Genomic DNA, 21001 nt, shown 5'->3' with positions numbered 1-21001 from the left:
ATTAATGTTAATAGCAGTAAGCAACCAATCATAAAAACAGTGATTAAAAAAAAGATAGAAACAGACTGCTTATTCCGTTCACAGTAGCTATTCTTTGAGCATTCTACACAGAAGACATGTAAAAATTGAGAATAAAAATGAAGATAAAGCCTTAAAATAAATGATCATCAAGTAGGACAACCTTGTAGCCTTGTGTCTTGCTTGGAAATTGCTGAAATTTAGAGTAGGAAGCACTTAAATGATGGCTGGATTACCAAATATAATATTTATATTTCTTCTACTTTTTTCTATCATTCAAAATCCTTCATTTTGCTACCCTTGTTATACTAATTTTTGTTTTTTCCAGTTATTTCTAATTCTGTAATTACTAGCTATTGAGATTTCAATATTCATTCTCATTTTTCATTATTTACTTGAAATTTGACCTTATATTTCATTAGTATGTAGGATTTCCATTATATTTAACACAGATTATACATTGAAGTGGGTTTCTTGCTATTATAGTAGACATACCCTTGGGAGTAGGACTTTGAAACTTTTAACTGTGAAATGCTGATCAATTATTTGGTGTTATTAAACACTATTAATCTATAACAACATTTAAAAACATTTCATAACTTTTGAATGGTTTGCAAGACAACAGTATTCTTTTGAAAGAAAATGTAAATAAATACCTAGGTGTACTGGGTGGGTAAACCTATAAATATACATGCCAATAGTAGTCTTAGGTTGCTGCTGTTAGTTGTCAACCTCCATGTGGAAAACTTGTGCTTTTTGCTTAGTAAACTGCATATTGTACATGTATTCCAGGAAAAAAACATTTTATTAAAAAACATTTTTTATGTTGTTTTCTTTTTAGTTTTACCACCTGTCTCCTGCCTTAGAGGCTCAGATTTGGGTTAAAATACCTTTTGATATTATTTTAATTATTACTTTCCCCACCCCCACCCCTTTCCTATTTCCCCCTCCTCTTTCCCCCTAACCACACTGTTCTGCAAAGCCTGTAATGATTGATATGATGGCAGTGCTGTCATTCTTTTTAACCAAAAAAAAGTCATTTTGTTCTAGTTATTTTAATAGAGTCCCATTAAAGATGTATTGCTGACTGAAATATCGGCATGAAGGGCTCTCACTGAGCTGAGCCCAGGAATTAAGAAGTCAGGAAATCGGCTGCTGCATTGCAAGAGAGCCTTGTGTGACACCGAATCTCCTGATTGGGGAGATCATTACTGCTATTATGACTCGACTTGCGTAGGAATTTTAAATTCCATCTGAATGTCAGTAATAACCCTCTTAGCAAATTATCCTGAATAAAATCACGAAGGCATTTTATATAATAGGTGTTGAATTACTGGATAGATTTGCTAATTAAATACTCTTTGTTCTGCTGCAGTTGACATTACAGGGTAAGATCTTGAACAATTATTCTCAACAGCTGTACTTTGTTAAGGGAAAAATTAACCACAAAGTTTATTTTTTTACACTTGAAGTTGGCAGATTTTTGAAATGTGCTTGAAAAAAATTCCATCATCCAATTGGTAATGAGTAGCTAAATATGCAGGTGTTGCTGTGAAATCAGATAGCTGTAGACTGCCTTATTAATGAATTTAGCAATCTTTCAGCCCTGTGTGCTGGCCAATGGTGCTTATAAAATGATTTTTCTGTCAGAATGGCTAGCTTTAATATTAGGCTTGTCACTTTGAAGTGAGTTTATGAACAGTCATCATGTATTCACTGTACCTTGTGTCTAGTAGACTTTTCTGGATATCCAGCAGCTATTTTTAAAATTGTATTTTTTCAATGGAGAAAATATCTGTGACATATAAGTTTATGATTATCAGTTTCTAGAACATTCATAAGGGTTGGCTTTTCTAATAAGGCAGTGGGAAAACAAAAGAAAGTGAATCCAAAGGTCCTGCTTCTAGGCCAGGCTCTGAACCTCTGGGTCAAAAACAATTCTAACTCTTGAGGTAAAGTGTCAACTTATTTTTTCTCATTTGACACACAGGTCTTGTGCAATTACCTACCCTTTAGTGTCATTCATCCATCACTATCAAATTGTTCATTAGTGGTCTCCATGTACCATGTAGTAGATGCTAAGTTTTGTATTTATTGGGTATCCAATAATAGAGCCATCCCCAGTGAGCAGTTGGAATCGAGGCCTGGGCCTAAGGCAGCCTTTGGATGGTATTGCTTATTAGTACTTGGGTAAGTATTGGACTCTATAGGTTACCACAGTATCCATTATGTAGAGCTACTTAGTAGAGAAGAACAGGAAGATAGTGGTCAGCCTGTTTGTTCCCAGTTTGTCTTATACAACATCAGATAAACTGAAGGGTTGCAGACTATGATGAGAACTTTGACTTGTCAGCTTTGTCACCAGCTCTTGGTAGAAAGCACTTGGTGACAGAAACTACATACAAAATTATTATAGGTTCTATAGTGAGTTTAGTGGGCTGTATATCTCAAAAATGATAAAACATGATTGACCCAGTAAGTTCATTTGGGGTAATTGAAATATGGTTTATAATTGCAAAGATTTTAAACAGCCTATGTTGATCATGAGTAGAATATTAATTGAATAATTATTATCTCTTCCTATGATGGATTATTAGATAGTCATTACAATAAGTGGGTCATTAAAATGAAAGTATTATTTAACAAAAGCAGTTTATAGCACTGTCTTGAAGTGGAGATGAACCTATGATAAGGTCTGTCCTCTGTGATTAGCTTAATTTAGGTCAATCTCCTTATTTCCCTTTTCCCCCAAAAATTGTTAGGTATTTTCCACATTGCATTATTCCCATAATTTAATTTTAGCGTTTATTAGACAAACAAATTGAGGGGCTGGAGAGATGACTCAGCAGTTAAGAGTGCTGACTGCTCTTTCAAAGGTCCTGAGTTCAAATCCCAGCAACCACATGGTGGCTCACAAACATCTGTAATGAGATCTGACGCCCTCTTCTGGTGCTATCTGAAGACAGCTACAGTGTACTCACATATAACAATAAATAAATCTTTAAAAAAAAAAAAAGAAAAACGAATTGAGATTACTTTGGGACCTGCCAGTCACTTGACATATGGTTTGATTGCTTGTCATATCTAGGTTCGGCATGCCCTTGGGCCCCCAGAAGCATGTGGCCTATCTAATTGGGGAGGGTAACAATCAGTAATAGTGCAAAGTATCATTTGTGTACTAGGGAAACAGCAAGAACAAATCAGTGAGATTCTAGGCTGGGACAGTTAGCTCAGGCTTTATGGAATAAAATTTGCTTTAAAGTGAACTTTATAAATTGTAATCATGGTCAGAGGACTGGACAAGAAATCTCTGTATGAGTGAAGGCAAGAAAAGATGATCCTGTAGTATGGTAACTATTCACAGACTGGCCAATTTCCCTTGGCCAGCTAAGGCTTTGTGAAGGAAATAAAAGCTGTACAGGTAGAGCTGGGATTTAGATATAGTTGTAAAATTTTAGCTTGATCTTGGAGGCTTTGAAAACATTTTAGGAAAGTCCTGATTCATTAGTCCTGATTCATTCAAATTGGTAAGCACTAAGAAAAGTTGCTTTACAGATGTCATCCACATAACCCTGGGATTCAAGTGCTTTCTCAGCATGTCCATTTGAACCTTCTAGCATGGTCCTTCATGATCACCATGATGTCAGTTGTTGCTCTCTGTCAATCTACAATGCTGACTTTCTTCTAAATCTCATGCCTTTTACATGTTAATGTCTCCAAAATGGAATTACCATGGTTTTCTTGGACCAATCCTAAGAATCATCTTTGGAAGTCTTTTTAAAAACATTGGTCAGAGATATTCTGGGCCAGATATTGAATACAGGGAGATGTTTGTTTTATTTAGTAAAGAAAAAGTAGCACCATTTAATAAATTTTAGAAAGCCAGTACTCTTTCAAAGTAGTTGTCAACACTGGAGTCAGGGAGAGTTTTATACCGGAACAAACAGTTTTGATCATCACTGCTTTAGTTATTTAAAAATCCTCAGGTAATTTCACCATGTAGTCTACATAAAAACTACTGGCTTAACTTAATCAGAGTTTACCATGGCCCCCAAGTCATGGAAGCCACATAGAACTTTTGGACTTATAAACAAAGTTGGGCAGTAGTAGATACAGATAGTGGGCAATGGAGATGAGAATTGAGGGATAGATGTATAATCCGTTCAAAGGCAAGAACTCTTGTCTGTGTACTCTTTGTCTTTTAATGTGGAGGACAAGGAAGACTGAAATGAAACTCTGGAATTTCAGTTACCTAGCAAGGTATAAAAGAATGAATGAAGACATCCTTCTGTCTGGCTCATTGGAAAAAGACTTGTAATTTAGATAGATGCATGAACAATTTAGATAGATGCATGAGTGATACTGGAGTGGCAATATTGTGGAGTGATTAAGGCTTCTGTCCTGGATCCAGAGTGCTTGGTTTTGTATCCTTGTTTTGCTGTAACTAGGAGAAAGAAATTACTTTCTTTGTCATTTGGCAGCTAGCAAATGGGGATATTAATGGTAGCTACCTCTTGGAGATCTTGAAGAAAGAAATTATAATGCCGGAGGTGCTCTCAGCATAGTATCTTGCACATGATTTAATATTTCCTTGCCTCTGTCTCTGTTCTCAGTACATCATATTATTTCCTCAGAGTTTTTCACATGCTAAATATATGCTTCTAATAGGGTTTGAGATAATTTACATCTGCTTGTACACACAATTTACATCTATGTGTATGATATTTTATGTTTTTTAGCCTGTAGCCATGTGTGCCTGGAAACAGACCTGTTCATAATTATCTATATGTTTGTTTTCATTTACTGTTTATTGAAATTCACCATTTTCCTGGGCACTGGGCTAACTCCAGGCCATATCGTCATCTTTAAGAAACTTAGTCTACAAAATTTTAATTTTAAGTTAAATTTTAATTTTAAGTTAAATGGAATATTTTTAAGATTCTGAATATGTGAATTGTTAGATTTTAAGTGATATGCAGCTTTTTTAAATCATGAAATTCTTTTAAAATATTGGTAGTGAGAATAAGTGGCCTTTGCCATATTAAGGGGTACCTTATTATACATGTTTATTAAATATACACAGAAATACAGATATCAGCTTCCATGTCTTTATTAAGCATCAACATAGAAATTAATCTTAAATTATATTGATGTCATTTGAGAGTGGTTGGTGTGATATATTCAAGAGTTTTAAAGATGCTTAGAAATTGGAAATCTCTTGTGTTATATTTATGCCTTTGTAATTTTATAACATTAATGTTGACTTTTGTTTTATTTAGATTTTGATGCACACGAAAGAGATGGTACAGAAGGTAATGCTGAACATTTTCATTCTAAAACAACTCTTAAATATGCCAGCTGACATTTTTGTGTTCAAGAAAAAGTATAACCAAAACATACCGAATATTGTTTTTTAGGATGCTTAGTTTACGTTTATAAACCCTCCTATGGGTTACAGCCTTTTCTCTTGTATCAGCACTGATATGATCTAGTGCCTGCTTGAAGTCTGTATGTGTTTCAGACAAATTAGTAATGGTACTAATTAGAGTTTATTTCTATTCGTTTATACTTATGTGTTCTAGTGTTGTTTGTTACTGAGTTTTTGGCACTATTTATAAGTCTACTTAATATTGTTTGAGAATTTAATAAATGTTAATGCTCTAGAGCTTTTACATCCATTTTTTTTTTTTTTTTTTTGCCTCTTAAACTGCCATGATCACTAAGCACATGCCATAATGGTTTAAATAAAGACCCTGTTTCCTAGGCTCATTATTATTTTTATCAAATTCCATATTCTATTTGAATTGAAACTGCATACAGTTAATTCTCCAAGCACTTTTAGAAGTAAATTGGGAAGGTTTTCTTAATCTTTCAATGATTGCATTTCTAGTTTGGCTTTATCTTAAATTGTGCACCCTGATAGTAGAAATAGTGAGTAACCTGACCTGTCAAATCAATAGCACCTAGTTTCTATTACTAGAAACCCTTACTTTCATCATATATAATGATCCATGTGTTTTTGTTATTAATTTTTATGCTTTTGGCTTTTATTAGATGAATCTTGAAGTTATTTATGGAGACACAGATTCAATTATGATAAATACCAATAGCACCAACCTGGAAGAAGTATTTAAGTTGGGAAACAAGGTGAGATAATTTAATGATAGCTTTTTTTTAACCTGGGTTTGTGAACTCTGTGTTAAACACAGTAAATACAATGAGTTCATATGTTACTTGTATATACTTTTGAACATAATAAGTTTGGTGTCATTAAATTTTTCATTCTCTTTAATATTCCTTACATTCTGATTTGTTTTGAGGCAAAAATTTAAAGGCATTGGTTTCCTTAAGAAATGGATAACATTTTTCCTGTAAAAAAAAGTTTAAATATAGTCACACAGCTTTCACAATGTCATTCAGAAGAAAATGTACATCCTGTAGTATTTAGTTATATTTCGTACAGAGATTTGAATGAATATTTACTTATCTACACATACATGTGTACTCACAAATACTCCTTTAGTTTAATAGGAATACTTAAAATATATTAGAAAATACAAAAGATCATTTAAGAGCAGTCATTGGTAACTGATTCAAACTTGGCAAGTATTTGTTAAGATTTTTGTCCCAGTATTCTAAAACTGGAACTCTCTTAGGAATTGCCATTTTTTTCCCTTACTGGAAAGTATGGAATTTGAACTGTACTCTCTGCTTGGACAGAGCACCAAGCAAAGCTTTTCAGTTTTCTCGAGAGGCAGTGATTTGTGTCTTGGCCTTGTCAGCAAAGGGCGAGGAGGTGTTTGTTTATTCAGTCAGCACATAGCTATTCAAGGTGCCAATGTCAGTTTTGGATGTTAATTAACAAGGTTCTATATAATGTTTTTGCCCACATACTAGTTAGACTGTCTAGTTGTTAATCAATTCAGTAGTTTAGAGGCAAATATTTATGCATGGTCTTTAGACTCATGAAAGAACTTCCCATAGATATTTCCTGGAATCAAAAGATCCAGTCCTAGCCTTTATTTTTTGGGATTATATGTAATATTTGTGTCTGTTTGTTAATTTTTAAAAATATATTTATTTTAAAGATAAAGTCTTGCTATCTGGCTCTAGCTCTTCTTTAACTTTGTAAGCACCCCAATTTGACTTCGATATTGAATTCGTCCTGCGTCAGCTTCCTACGTTGTTCAGATTTTTTTTATTTTATTAAAAAATAGTTTTTATTCGACATATCCTTAATTACATTTCAAGTGATTTTCCCTTTTCATTGATCTATCCTCCCCGAAAGTCCCATAAGCCTTCTTCCCTTCCCCTATTCCCCCATCCACCCCTTCCCACTTCCCTGTCCTGGTATTCCCCTACACTGCTGCACTGAGCCTTTCCAGGACCCTCTCCTTCCTTCTTCTTGGACATCATTTGATGTGTGGATTATGTTTTGGGTATTCCAAATTTCTAGGCTAATATCCACTTATCAGTGAGTGCATACCATGATTGATCTTTTGAGATTGGGTTACCTCACTTAATATGATGTTCTCCAGTTCCACCCATTTGTCTAGGAATTTAATGAATTCATTGTTTCTAATGGCTGAATAGTACTCCATTGTGTATATATACCGCATTTTCTATATCCATTCCTCTATTGAGGGACATCTGGGTTCTTTCCAGCTTCTGACTATTATAAATAGTGCTGCTATGAACATAGTGGAGCATTTATCCTTATTACATCCTGGGGAATCCTCTGGGTATATGCCTAGGAGTGGTATAGTGGGGTTCTCCGGAAGTATCATTCCCAGTTTTCTAAGGAACCGCCAGACTGATTTCCAACAGAGGGGTTGTTCCAGAGTGCAACCCCACCAGCAGTGGAGGAGTGTTCCTCTTTCTCCACACCCTCGCCAGCATCTATTTTCTCCTGAGTTTTTCATCTTAACTATTCTGACTGATGTGAGGTGAAATCTAAGGGTCATTTTGATTTGCATTTACCTGATGACTAAGGATGGTGAACCTTTCTTTAGAATTTTCTCCATCATTCATTATTCCTCAGGTGGAAATTCTTTGTTTAGCTCTGTACTCCATTTTTTAATGGGGTTATTTGTCTCTCTGAAGTCTACCTTCTTGAGTTCTTTGTTTATCTTGGATATAAGCCCTTTGTCAGATGTAGGGTTGGTAAAGATCTTTTCCCAATTTGTTGGTTGCCGTTTTGTCTTGTTGACAATGTCCTTTGCCTTACAGAATGTTGTAATTTTATGAGGTCCCATTTGTAAATTTGTGATATTTAAGGATAAGCTATTGGTGTTCTGTTCCGGAACTTTTCCCCTGTGCCCATGTCCTCAAGGGTCTTCCCTAGTTTCTTTTCTATTAGTTTCAGTGTGTCTGGTTTAATGTGGAGGTCCTTGAACCTTTTGGAGTTGAGCTTAGTACAAGGAGATAAGAATGGATCGAATGCATCTCTTTCTTTAGATTAGGGAAGTTTTCTTCTATAATTTTGTTGAAGACATTTACTCGCCCTTTAAGTTGGAAATCTTCATTCTCTTCTATACCTGTAATCCTTAGGTTTGGTCTTCTAATTTTTTCCTGGATGTTTTGGGTCAGGAGCTTTTTGCATTTTTCATTTTCTTTGACTGTTGTATCAATGCTTTCTATGGTATCTTTTGTATCTGAGATTCTCTCTTCTGTCTCTTGTATTCTGTTGTTGATGCTTGGATCCATGACTCCCGACTTCTTTCCTAGGTTTTCTTTGTCTCGAGTTGTCTCCCTTCGTGATTTCATTATTGTTTCTACCTCTTTCTTTAGGTCTTGGATGGCTGTGTTTAATTCCTTCACCTGTTTTGTTGTGTTTTCCCTTAGATCTTCAAGGGCTTCTTTCTGTTTACTTATGTTCTCCTGTATTTCTTTAAGGGAATTTTTTATGTCCTTGAAGCCCTCCATTAAGCCCTCCATCAGCATCATGACCCGTGATTTTAAATCCAAATCTTGTTTTCCTGGTGTGTTGGGGTATCCAGTACTTGCTGTTGTGGGAGAACTGGGTTCGGATGGTGCCATATTGCCTTTATTTCTGTTAGCAACATTCCTTCATTTGCCTTTTGCCATCTGGTTATCTCTGGTGTTAGTTGGTCTTGCTGTCACTGGCTGTTGCTTGCCCCTCCTGTGTGCCTGTAGGCCTATCTCAGCAACCATGGGTGACCTGCTTTACCCTGGCACAAATTGCTGTCATGCTGCTGAGTTCCTTGGTACAGGTGGAGTCCTGGTGGGGTGTGTCCCAAGTGATCCTCTATTCTGGTGATCTCTGCCTACCAATCTGTTACACAGTCACAGGAGTAAAGATGGCGACCAAGACCTACTCTCTTGTAGTTGTATTTGGGTATGTAGCTCTGTGGACTTGATCAGCTCTGGATGCAGGCTGTGCTGGCTTTCTCCTCTGTGCCACTGGGAGATGACATGCTGTGGTTGGGGATGTTCCTGATCAGGAAGCAGAAACTGGAAGTCTCTTGCTAGAGGCCTACAGACAGGATTCTCTGATCTGCAGGGTTGGTCTCACCTGTGCAGGCAGCCTCCTCCGCGCTGGCTACTGGGTATATGGATAATAATTTACTGGCTGTTACAGATAACTGTGAAGCAGAGCCTAGAAGAAATACCAACAGGAAGTCTTCTGGGAAGTATTTGTTCATGATCAGCCCATTTCAAAGAAGTTAATTGCAGTGCTTTGATCCCAGCATTTGTGAGCCAGAGAAAGGAGTAGCTCTTGTGAGTTCAAGGCCAGCCCAGTCTATATAGAGTTCCAAGACAACATGAAGAGACCAGTCTTTAACAAGCTGATCCAGGAATTTAGAGATATCTGAGCACCAGAGAGGCTTCAAGTCCAGTCCAGATGTTACCCTATAGCAGTGCCCTGTAGTTCCATATAGCAGTTCACCATCAAGTGCAGTGAAGGCAGGAACTCAAGCAGGACAGGAACCTGGAAGCAAGAACTGATGCAAAGGCCATTCAGAAGTGCTGTTTACTGGCTTGCTCTCAGTGGCTCACTCAGCTTGCTCTCTACAGCTTCCAGGACCACCAGTCCAGAAGTGACTCCCCAGATCTTTATTTTTAATTGGAATATAGTCAGAATACATATATCTGAGTTTTATACAAACATTGTCATACAACTAGTGTCTCAACTAACTAGATGAATATGATAATTTATTGTTGCATCTATTTTATACATATATTAAATTTCATTCTTAATTTCTACAAAAATCTATTATGCATATGTATAATGACTTTTAATCTGACCCTCTGTTGATGGGCATTTAGGTTGATTTTTTTAACTTAGTTATTACTAACAGTGCTATAGTAAACATTTATGAACCAATAGCTCTGATATTCTGACCTGGAGTCTTCCCTGTAAATACTGGAAAGTGATGTTAATATCTGATTTTGTTTTGTTTCTTAATTTCTTTAAATTGTGCACTAAATAATTCCATGTTATATAAGTTGAATAATAAATTTTAATTATATGTGCTTTCAAGTTTTCTCGAAGAAAACTGTTGGGAATTCATAGGATGATCATCTTTTCCCTGTTAGACATTGAGAATCTGACAATAATATCTGAAATTTTCACAGGTAAAAAGTGAAGTGAATAAATTGTACAAACTGCTTGAAATAGACATTGATGGTGTTTTCAAGTCTCTGCTGTTGCTGAAGAAAAAGAAATATGCTGCTCTAGTTGTTGAACCAACATCAGATGGGAATTACATTACCAAGCAGGAACTGAAAGGATTAGATATAGTTAGAAGAGACTGGTGTGATCTTGCCAAGGAGACTGGAAAGTGAGTTTTAACTTTTATTTATTTTTGTTGTTTGTCCTTCAAATTTTTGTTTAAAAAAATCCAAGTACAGAGACTGGAGACATGGCATAGCAGTTAAGAGCACTTACTGGTCTTCCAGAAGAACTGGGTTCAATTCCCAGCACCAAATGGCAGCTCATAACTGTCTGTAATTCCAAGATCTGACACCTCACACAAACATGCATGAAGCCAAAACACCAATGTTCCTAAAATAAAAATAAATAATTTCCTTAAAAAATTCAAGTGCTATGTAAAATGACCATGAGTCTGACAAGCATAAGGATACAACTTCCTTCTTTGTTGTTAGTGTTATTATTGCATATTACAAATATAATTTTACAGTTAGATTAAAAGTTAGATAAAGCTAAATTTGCACAGTAAGATAGCATGACATAGTGAGAATAAATCTTTATACCTGGATCCTTTGAGAGCTGGTTTTGTTGATTTTTTTTTTAATTCTTCTTTTTGAAAGTGTTGTATTCTGAACCCTTAGATCCTAATTATGAACATAATTTTTATGATTTCCTTGTAATGTCCTTAGAAATGTGTGATTAAAATTGGGCCATATAGTGAGACTTTATTTCTCTATATCATTTGTATATATAGGTGCTTCTGAAGTAATACATGACCTACTAGCCTTGCAACTTTAAGTAAAGATTATGATAAATAATTGGGTCACATAAAAGTATGAAGTACCTACCTATTTGAGAAATTAATGCTTAGGTATGTTATGCTATCTTTCACATATTCCTATATTGTAATTTCAGTTCTGAAAACAAAGTTTCATTGATGGCTAGATTAAAAGTACTTTTAATTTTTTGGCAAATATCAACATTTTAAACTTACTTTCAAATCTTCTTCCTTCTTTCAAGTTGAAAGATTGAATGAGTCTTGTTTCTGCAAAACTCCTCTTAGCACCTTGTAGGTAGAGGTGCTCATCTGAGTATAGACCATGCTTCATGTCTTAGGAAATGTGCTTTTGAATGCTTCATTGCTCCAAATATACTCAAAGACGAAACTACTTTGTGTAGGCTGTCAATTAGAGTGTTCTCCTCAGCTTTCTGTTTTCTAAGAAAAGACGCATAATAGAAGTAAATTTCTCTGAGTTAGAAATTTATTAGAAATTAAAGCTATGGGAATGTTTTTGTCAGGGTTCTTTTTCTGACAAATTATAAAGCAGCTGTCAAACTCTTGATATGCATTTCTCAGAAATGGATAAAATGTTGGCTACTTTATTTTTCTTGAGGCTTTGTAGAATAATATGAAATTTTTGAGGGATAGTCTGAAAGTTAGAACATTGAACAATTTTCAGTGATGCTGAAAAAAGAAGTGTTTTGTGTTTTGGAACTTTTACCTCCTTTTAGTTTATTGTTTTATGTGTATGAGTGTTTTGCAGATGTATGTTAGTGTACTGTGTTAGTGCCCGGTGCCCATAGATGTTAGAAGAGGGCATTGGACCTCCAGGGACTAGACTTGTGAGCTGTCATATGGGTGCTGAGAATTGAACCTGGGTCCTCTGGGAGAACAATTACACTTAACCTTTGAGCCAGTTTTCTAGCCTCTTAGATTTTTTTTATTTCTTTATGAAACTTTATATTTCTTCTTACATAGGTAAATAGCCATCTATTTAATAAATGGCTATCTTGATACCAGAGATACTCTTTTGTTGCTTTATGAATAAACATAAAGCGTATCATCTAAAATATTAACTTATGGTTAGAATATGATTGCTTCTCTATTTTCTGTAAGAGCACTTGTTGCTCTTGCAGAGGACCTGCATTTGATTTCCAGCACCAATCATCCTTAACTCCAGTGTCAGGGAACCCTATAGCTTCTTCTGACCTCTGCCTATGTCAGGCAGATTTTATGTGCAGGCTTACATGTAGGCGAACCATTCGCTCATAAACATAAAATAAAATGCAAATTGCCTTTTAGACACTAACCTTTATATCAGGCTCTTGGCAGAAGCTCTTGTCTACATGCCAATCTAGCGACATGATGTCTCTTTTCTTTGTTAATGACATATGATATGAAAAATCATATTTTTTCTTTATACAGCTTTGTCATTGGCCAGATACTTTCTGATCAAAGCCGGGACACCATTGTGGAAAACATTCAGAAGAGGTTAATAGAAATTGGAGAAAATGTGCTAAATGGCAGTGTCCCAGTGAGCCAGTTTGAAATTAACAAGGTAAATGTAGCATTCATTGCCGAGCCCAGCTGCTGCCAGGTGTTTTTTTCCTCCTTCAGCTCGTTGAAGAACCACCTCATCCTTGCAATTTAAATACATTCTGGCTGCTGGCGAAAACTACTTAACAACTGTCTCACAGATTGAACATTAGCACAGCTTTTTGTGCCACAGGTACTGCCATGGCTGCCATAGACAATCTGTCTTTCCCCTTTACTTCCGGATAACATATGGAGTGAATTAGCTTATGTCTAAGAGCCTAGAGAATGTTCCCTTTTTCATAGTTCTCTAAAGTAATAGTTGTTTGATACATAGATCTGTTCTGTTCATTCACATTCATTCTTATAGTTTCGTTCATTCTCCTCTCCCTTTCCCCCTCCTTCCCCCGCCCCCATTCTCACTCCCCTGACTCCTTGTCTTTCTCATTTTGCTCCTGCTCCCAAATGTGTATGTGAATGTTACTCCACAGATGGTGAGCCCTTGACTATCTGTAGTCAAAAGGGGTTTGGGTACAGATTCAATTATAATTATGATAGAGGTAACCGCTCTGTACCTAAAGCACTTGTACATCTTAAAATAATATTACACTACGGGTATGGATATCTTTCCAACCTATATCTATGTTATCTGAAAAATCATATATGCAAGTCCCTAGGCTTCATTCCTAGCACCCACAAACAAAGTTAATCAACACATTAGTCATCTATTTTGCTGACATGTTTACTTAATATTTTCTTCATTAAATTTTATTGTGAAGAACTTAATTGAACATATTTGGTCAGTTTTTATTTGTGTTCAGCTGAATTCTTTTTAAAAAGATGTATGCATATATGATGTATGTATGTATGTCCATTGTAGTTGTCTTCAGAGACATCAGAAGAGGGCATCAGGCCCCATTACAGATGGTTGTGAGTCACCATGTGGTTGCTGGGAATTGAACTCAGGACCTCTGGAAGAGCAGTTGGTGCTCTTAACTGCTGAGCCATCTCTCCAGTCTAAATTACTTTCTTGTAAAATCCATGAAATAAAAAAAATTGTATCCAAATATAGAACTACCTATCTCAATGGATCTAAGAAAATTGTTTTGTGAAAAGGTGGTATCACTTAATAATAACAAAATGTGCATGCTATTTTCATCTTAGTTGCTTTGTCATGGTGATGATTTTTTAAAAAGAAAATATTACCACCATTAGTGGATATGAAACTTTCACCTTGAGTTTAATTGGTTTTTATTTGAATTTTGAAGAGTAGAAAACTCTAGGCATACTTAAGATTTGCTTTCATTCTTAGATCAGTTTTCTGTTTCTATACCTGGACCATCATGTGTTTCATTAAAAAAAAAAAAGAGAGAGAGAAGCTGTTTATATCATACCTCGGGCTGTATGTGCCTTAGCAAAATGTAGTGCATGCACATGTTGGCATCTAGAGAGTTTTGCCAATAATAAGTATTTTTATTTTCCAAAATTTTGTATGAATGAGTTAAATTATTTTTCTTTTAGTACTTAGTATTCTAAATCCAGTATTTATGGCTGTTTTTTGTCTACGTTTCTCCAAACATGGCTGTCTGTGACAGGAGGGTTCAGGGACAGATAAATCTAAAAGAAACTGTCTACGCCTAACTATATTATTCACAACACTACAAATGCATCTACAAGGATAGTGTCCTCACACTCTTATTGCCCCATATTACAATATGTAAAAAGAACATTAGTCAAGAATATAGTGGTATCTCTGTGTCTACATTAATTTTTTTAATTTGGTTTCAAGACAGAGTCTCACTATGTCATTCTGGCTTGTCTGGAATTTTCTGTGTAAACCAGATTTCTTTGCCTCTGCCTTCTCAGGTAGAGAAAGTATATACCAAGCCCAGAAAAAGGGACTGAACTCTGCACAGGCCAGGAATCAAGTTCATTGGTTTATTTGCTTTTGTATTTTAAATTTCCCAAGAGACAGAATTAAAGAATAGTATCATATCTCTAATATCATTTGCTCAGGTTCAATAATTATCATCTTCTGATGAGATTACTATTAAGTAAAGGTTAATTCTTCATGTATAATACGTTAATAAGGGAGGTGAATCTTAAGAATTTACTTATTTAAATGCCTTTGTCTGAGTGTATACATATGTATCACATGCATGAAGGAGCTCTAGGAGTTTAGAGGAGGAAGTCAGATCATAGAACTGGAATTACTGGCAGTTGTCAGCTGTCATGTGAGTGCTAGGAACTGAAATTGGGTCTTCTGCAAGAATAATAGGTACTCTTTAATTACTAAGCCATCGATGCAGACTTAGCTGTGCTCTTTTGTGTGAGCAGAACAGAAACTCACTGGCTTTATATTCTCCATCTTATTTAGTGTAGTTGCTGATAACTAATAGTTGATGAGCTCTAAAAGAATTTGCTTGTTTAATCATCCACTTAGCAAATAGGAAATTCCTTTTACATGTGCAGTAGCAGATTCTGAGGTAAGTCAAATGAGGAAAACCTAGTTCATATTGCAAATTCATTCATTCATTCATTTGTTCTTTCATTCATTCATTCATTCATTCATTCAATCATTCAATCATTCTCTCATTCACTTTAAGTACCACTCACTGTCCCTTCTCAGTTATACCCTCTCACAATTCTTCCCCCATCCCCTTTCCTCTGGGTGGGTGTGGGCTTCCCTTTGTATTCCCCACCCTGACACTCTTTGAGGCTAGGTGCCCCCTTTCCCACTGAGGCCAGACAAGGCAGCCCAGATAGAAGAACATATCCCACAGACAGGCAACAGCCTTTTCAATAGGCTTCCCTTCTGTTGTTCAGGACCCACATGAAGACCAAGTTGCACATGTGCTACATTTGTGCAGGGAGGCCTAGGGCCAGCCTGTGTATGTTCTTTGGTTGGGGTTCAGATGATGAGTAGCCCAAGGGTCCAGAGTAGTTGGTTTTGTTGGTCTTCCTGTGGACTCCTATCCTCTTAGGGGCTTGCAATCCTTCCTCCTATTCTTCCATAAGAGTTCCCAAGTTCCATCCACTGTTTGGCTATGGATCTGTCTGAGTCAGCTGCTCGGTGGAGCCTCTCAGAGGACAGCCATGCTAGACTCTTGATTATTTGAAGAGTATTTTCTGGCCCACCATCTTACATATTCTCCCTTTCTTCCTTCCTCTTTCTCCATCTCTCCCAGTTCCCAACCCATCCTGAGTGTGTGTGTGTGTGTGGTTCACGCACATCAGCAGGCCTTCTGTAACTTTCTCTGAGATAGTCTCTCATTGACTTGGAACTTGGTAGGTAGGCTAAGCTAGCTGGATGGTAAGCCCCTGAGATCTATCCCCCAGTGCTAAGAGTACAAGGCAAGTCTATACTCAACTTTTTTATGGGTTTTGTTGAGATCAAATTTAGTTTCTTCTGATTGTACAAGTACTATGCCAACTATATCTTCTTAGTTCTTCTTTTGTTTTTTGAGGTAGGCTTGTCTCTCACTGACTTAGAACTTATTAACTAGGTTGCTGGCTGGGTGGCCTATAAGTTCCAGAAGTCGAGGGGAGCTGCTTGTTTCTGCCTCTCCAGTGTTAGCAACTGATCAGGCTGCTCTTTTTGTTCATTTTTCTTATCATGGATTAAGCAATTTAATGACAAAACTGTCTTTCCAGCCTTTTTTAAATTTCTAAATAAGAGGGTTTTTGGGTATAATAGTGCATACCCAGCACTTGGGAGACAAAGGCAGTTTAAGGCCCACCTTGTTTGTTTATTGTTTGAGGCCAGCTAAGGCCACATAGTTGGACAGTGTTTTTTTTTAACTTTCTGTAGTGTTGTTGCAAATATAGTAAATTGTGATGAATTATGTCATGGTTAGAGGTCTGTTTCAGTTTAGAGTAAACTATTCATATGTCAAAGTTCATATGTGATTTGTTTTTTTGTTAATCTTTAACATTTACCTGAATACTTGTGTCATTTAAAATTTGGGAAATTCCATGTTTGGATTTTACTGTTCTCAAAGGAGAACGGAATAGAAAAAGAGTGACTTGTTTATGCTATTAGAAAAGTATGGGGGTTTTTGTTTGTTTGTTTGTTTGTTTTTATTATCTTTGTAGATAATGTTGGTAGAGCTTGAAAATAGCAAGTTCGATTAGGATGGAGGCTTACATAAAGTGGTGAGATTTACCTTTGTGGAGATTCTAGCCCTTGTTAAAAAAGTAAAAAAAATCTGTGATTTTTCTGGAGTATTGTAATCTTAAGTTTTTGTTAGATAATATAACAAACTTTGAATTTTATTTTTCATAGTCATGGATACCTTGAGCTTATACCACTAGAGTGTATTTAAAATATTTTAAAATTGCATTTCTGTGTATTTGGAGCTGGGGTGACACAGGATTGTGCATATGTATGTGTGTGCGTGTGGGAGCTTCATATGCCATGGCATGCATGGTAAGGCCAGAGGACAACTAGAAGGAGTTAGATTCTCTCTGTCTACCATGTGGATCCTAGAGATCACACTGAGATCACCCATCAGCTGTCTTACCAGCTCATCCCATATATATATATATATATAAAGGTTTCTAAATCCAGCTTGTAAAAACTTTGAATACATTCTGTTTCATAATTAAAACTGCTGTTTCACAATGTTCAGGATTTCTCAATATTGTACTCAAAAATAGTCATTTGTTGAAAGTAATTGTTTTCTTAAATAAAGCTGTTTTTTTTAAAGATGTTTGTGCAATATTGCTCACCCAAGTCATAGTCCAGGTTAAAAAAATTGAAATATATTAGTATAGCTTCCTAGTCAGCCTGATACGTTAAGCATTCTACTTGGAGAGTAAATGTGAAGTCATGTTTGATGGCCTACTTCACTCTACCATGGCAGTTCTCAAATTCTTTGTTCTCAAGAGTTTTGTACACGTTAAGTTAGTTCAATAATTTAAGAGCTTTTGTTCAGTTGGGATGTGCTGTTATTTATTTGTTAAAAACTAATAGATTGATTGCTTAAATGGCTTTATTTGGTCACATATGCTTACATAAAAGTAACTGTTTTAAAAAAGGAAAAGTTACCTACTGGAATGGTGTAGCTTTTTAATTAAAAAATATTTCATGAGTGGCCTGCAAGAAGAAAAAAATCAATCTGACAGTAGGTGTAAGTGCTCGTCTCCTGTCCACATAGGCCAGACGAGGCATCTGATTTCTTGGAATTGGAGTTACAGATGGATGTAATCCTCCATACCTGATGCGAAGTGGACCCAGGTGCTTGGCAAGAGCAGAAAGTGTTCTTAACCACTGAACAATCTCACTAGCCACCCCATTTTCCATTTTGCAAATCTCTTTACTGTCTATCTTGGCAGACACTATGTGAACTTCCTACTTCCTATGTCTATTTTGTTGTGACATATAAAAATATATGAAAATAAAAAATTGATATATAAAAATAAAATTCAGTTATGTAGAAATAATTAGAAAAAAACCAAAAGTATTTATTTTTTGTTCCTGATAGCTTAGAGACTCTTCTTTGATCTTGCATTAGAATTCTAGTGGTTGTATATTTTTAAAAGTTATTTGTGATGTGAAGTCTAAAACCATGTCAGTAAACTGTTTAGTTTGGAGTTTTACTAATTTTGTTAGTATATATTCATTGTATAAAATAATGTGTTTGTTATATGACATCTTTGTCCATGTTTACCATGTATTTTTATCTCATTTACTGCTGTATTGAACTTTGAGTAGGTATTTTATCCATGTATGGCATTGTGGAATGATTATTTGTTGGTTTATTCCCTGAATTATACAGATATTTAAATGTGTGTATTTCAAGTCCAATGCCTAAAAGCATGTTAAAATATTCCTACTTTCTTAGAAATATCCAGGATTGGGAAACTGTCAACTTCTTAGAAGTGGAAAAATGTTTTCTAAATTTTGCATTGGGTTTGAAAGGTTGTATTTGATGATAACTATTGTCAGATTGATTTTTTTTTTTTCTTCTTGAAGTGGCAGATTTTATTTAGTTTAGGGGTTTTTTTTTTTTGTTTGTTTGTTTGTTTTTGAGAAACTGCTGGTTCACTTGTCAAAATAACTAGTTCCCTTACCATTCTTTCAAGTAAAAATTCTATTCTATTTAAATAGCAGTTAGTTTATTCTGTAACTCAAATAGTTACACAAACAGTTTTCCTAGAGTAACCTTTATTCTTCAGATATGCTTTGCAGATTCATTGTGTTTAATCGTACAAAATAGTAGTCTTGTTCTTAATGTTTAAAAGCTTTAGGAATTACTAACTTTGCTAGATAATACGGGTCATGCTTATAATACCAGCACTCAGAAAGTTGAGGCAAGAGGATCGACTCATGTTTGTAGCTAGCCTATGCTGCATAATGAGTTCTAACATCAACTTGGCCTACAGAGGAGAGACTGCCCCCTCAAAGTTACTTGATTTTACTGCTTCATCAAGAATGGGAAATCATTTGAAATGTAAATAAAGAATACACTGAATAAAAAAAAAAAGAATGTTTTCAAGTGAAAGTACCTTGGTGGAAAGAATACAGTGACCATCAGTACAATTTGGTATTTCTCTTGGTATTCATATTTTTAAAACATCTACAACTTTACCCAGCTTTCCTTCTGTATCATCAATACAGTGTTAGAAAACAACTTTCTCCTGACTGGTGCTGTTCCAGATCTTGTGTGCACTTTCTGTTAAAAACTCATGGCTTAAGTTGACTTTCAGAGTAAATTCAGTCCTATGTGGTACATTGTGTGTGTGTGTGTGTGTGTGTGTGTGTGTGTGTGTATTTAGTCAGAGAAGCCTCCAAGAAACATCATTAAGTGAGTGACAGTAGCTGTTATTCTTCAATCTAACTAATCAGATGAGAAAAGTACAAACATGAGGAGAACTCTAAGGCTACATAGAACACTGGAGCTAGTCTTGATTATTTTAAGTATTTGATTATTATGTGGCAAAGTCCATAAACATATTTATTTCTTAAGCTTGTGTGTGGTTATGCCAATTACTAATTGACAGAGAAACCTTAAGGATGGACTGTTGGAAGATTATGTTTTCTGCATACATATGTTATACATATGATTCTGGCAAAAATCTTTGATGCATATATGCATAGAAAGCTTCATTATAAAATTTGGTGGGGTTTTTGTTCCCCCCTTTTGTCTTTTAGGCATTGACAAAGGATCCCCAGGATTACCCTGATAAAAAGAGTCTACCTCATGTTCATGTTGCACTGTGGATAAATTCTCAAGGAGGCAGGAAGGTGAAAGCTGGCGATACAGTATCTTATGTTATCTGTCAGGTAAAACTATTCTATTATATAATACTTGTGCTTCTTAAGAATCCTGGGCAGGGAAGGTGGCTCAATGGGTAGTGTTTGCATATGTGAAGACCTGAGTTCAGATCTCCAGCCCTCACAAAAAAAAAGACAGGTAGAGTAGCTTGTATTTGTATCTGTAGTACTGGAGGTTGGAGGCTTGTAGATACTCAGAACTTGATGGCATCCATTGGATGACTGTTATAAAAATATAAAGAAGAGTATTGGAAGAAGTGGCCCAGCAGTCAAGAGCATTGGCTGGTGCTCCAGAGGATCTGGATTTAATTCCAGCACCTATATAGTGGTGTACAAATGGTCTCCTCAGGCACCAGATATATATGCCTTGCACAGACATACAGATAAAACACATGTACACATAAAATACGAGGAAAATATAAGGTAGAGTGATTGAACAAGTCACCTGATATCTAACTGTCCTCCACACACATGTGCACACATGAACGTATATACACAGTAAAACACTGGTCTATGTATAGGAATCTTGGGTCAAATCTAGATTACCATAGTACCTTACTTTGTATTAGTCTTCTAAATAACTGGTCCCATATAGAGTTGGTTTAGTTTAGCTAGCTCTCATGTCTTAAAAAAAGAGTTCTATAATGTTTCATTACAAGTTTCACAAAACATTCAAAGTAGCATTTGGAGGTCATTTGAAATTATTTAATGAGCC

General features: G+C 35.7%; 1 protein-coding gene across 1 annotated transcript in view; it reads left to right on the top strand.

Moving 5' to 3' along the window:
* Positions 1–21001, top strand: part of Pola1 (DNA polymerase alpha 1, catalytic subunit) — a 318138-nt gene that overhangs the window by 100866 nt on the left and 196271 nt on the right. The window contains exons 17-21 of the mRNA XM_052170245.1: positions 5298–5330; positions 6073–6165; positions 10618–10823; positions 12900–13032; positions 20164–20295. Coding sequence (XP_052026205.1) covers positions 5298–5330; positions 6073–6165; positions 10618–10823; positions 12900–13032; positions 20164–20295 — 597 coding nt within the window. The remainder of the gene's footprint in view (positions 1–5297; positions 5331–6072; positions 6166–10617; positions 10824–12899; positions 13033–20163; positions 20296–21001) is intronic.

The sequence above is a fragment of the Apodemus sylvaticus genome, chromosome X (assembly GCF_947179515.1).
Source record: "Apodemus sylvaticus chromosome X, mApoSyl1.1, whole genome shotgun sequence".
In the NCBI taxonomy this organism is placed as follows: domain Eukaryota; kingdom Metazoa; phylum Chordata; class Mammalia; order Rodentia; family Muridae; genus Apodemus; species Apodemus sylvaticus.
The sequence above is the reverse complement of the archived record's forward strand: the minus strand, read 5'-3'. Positions and strand labels throughout refer to the sequence as shown.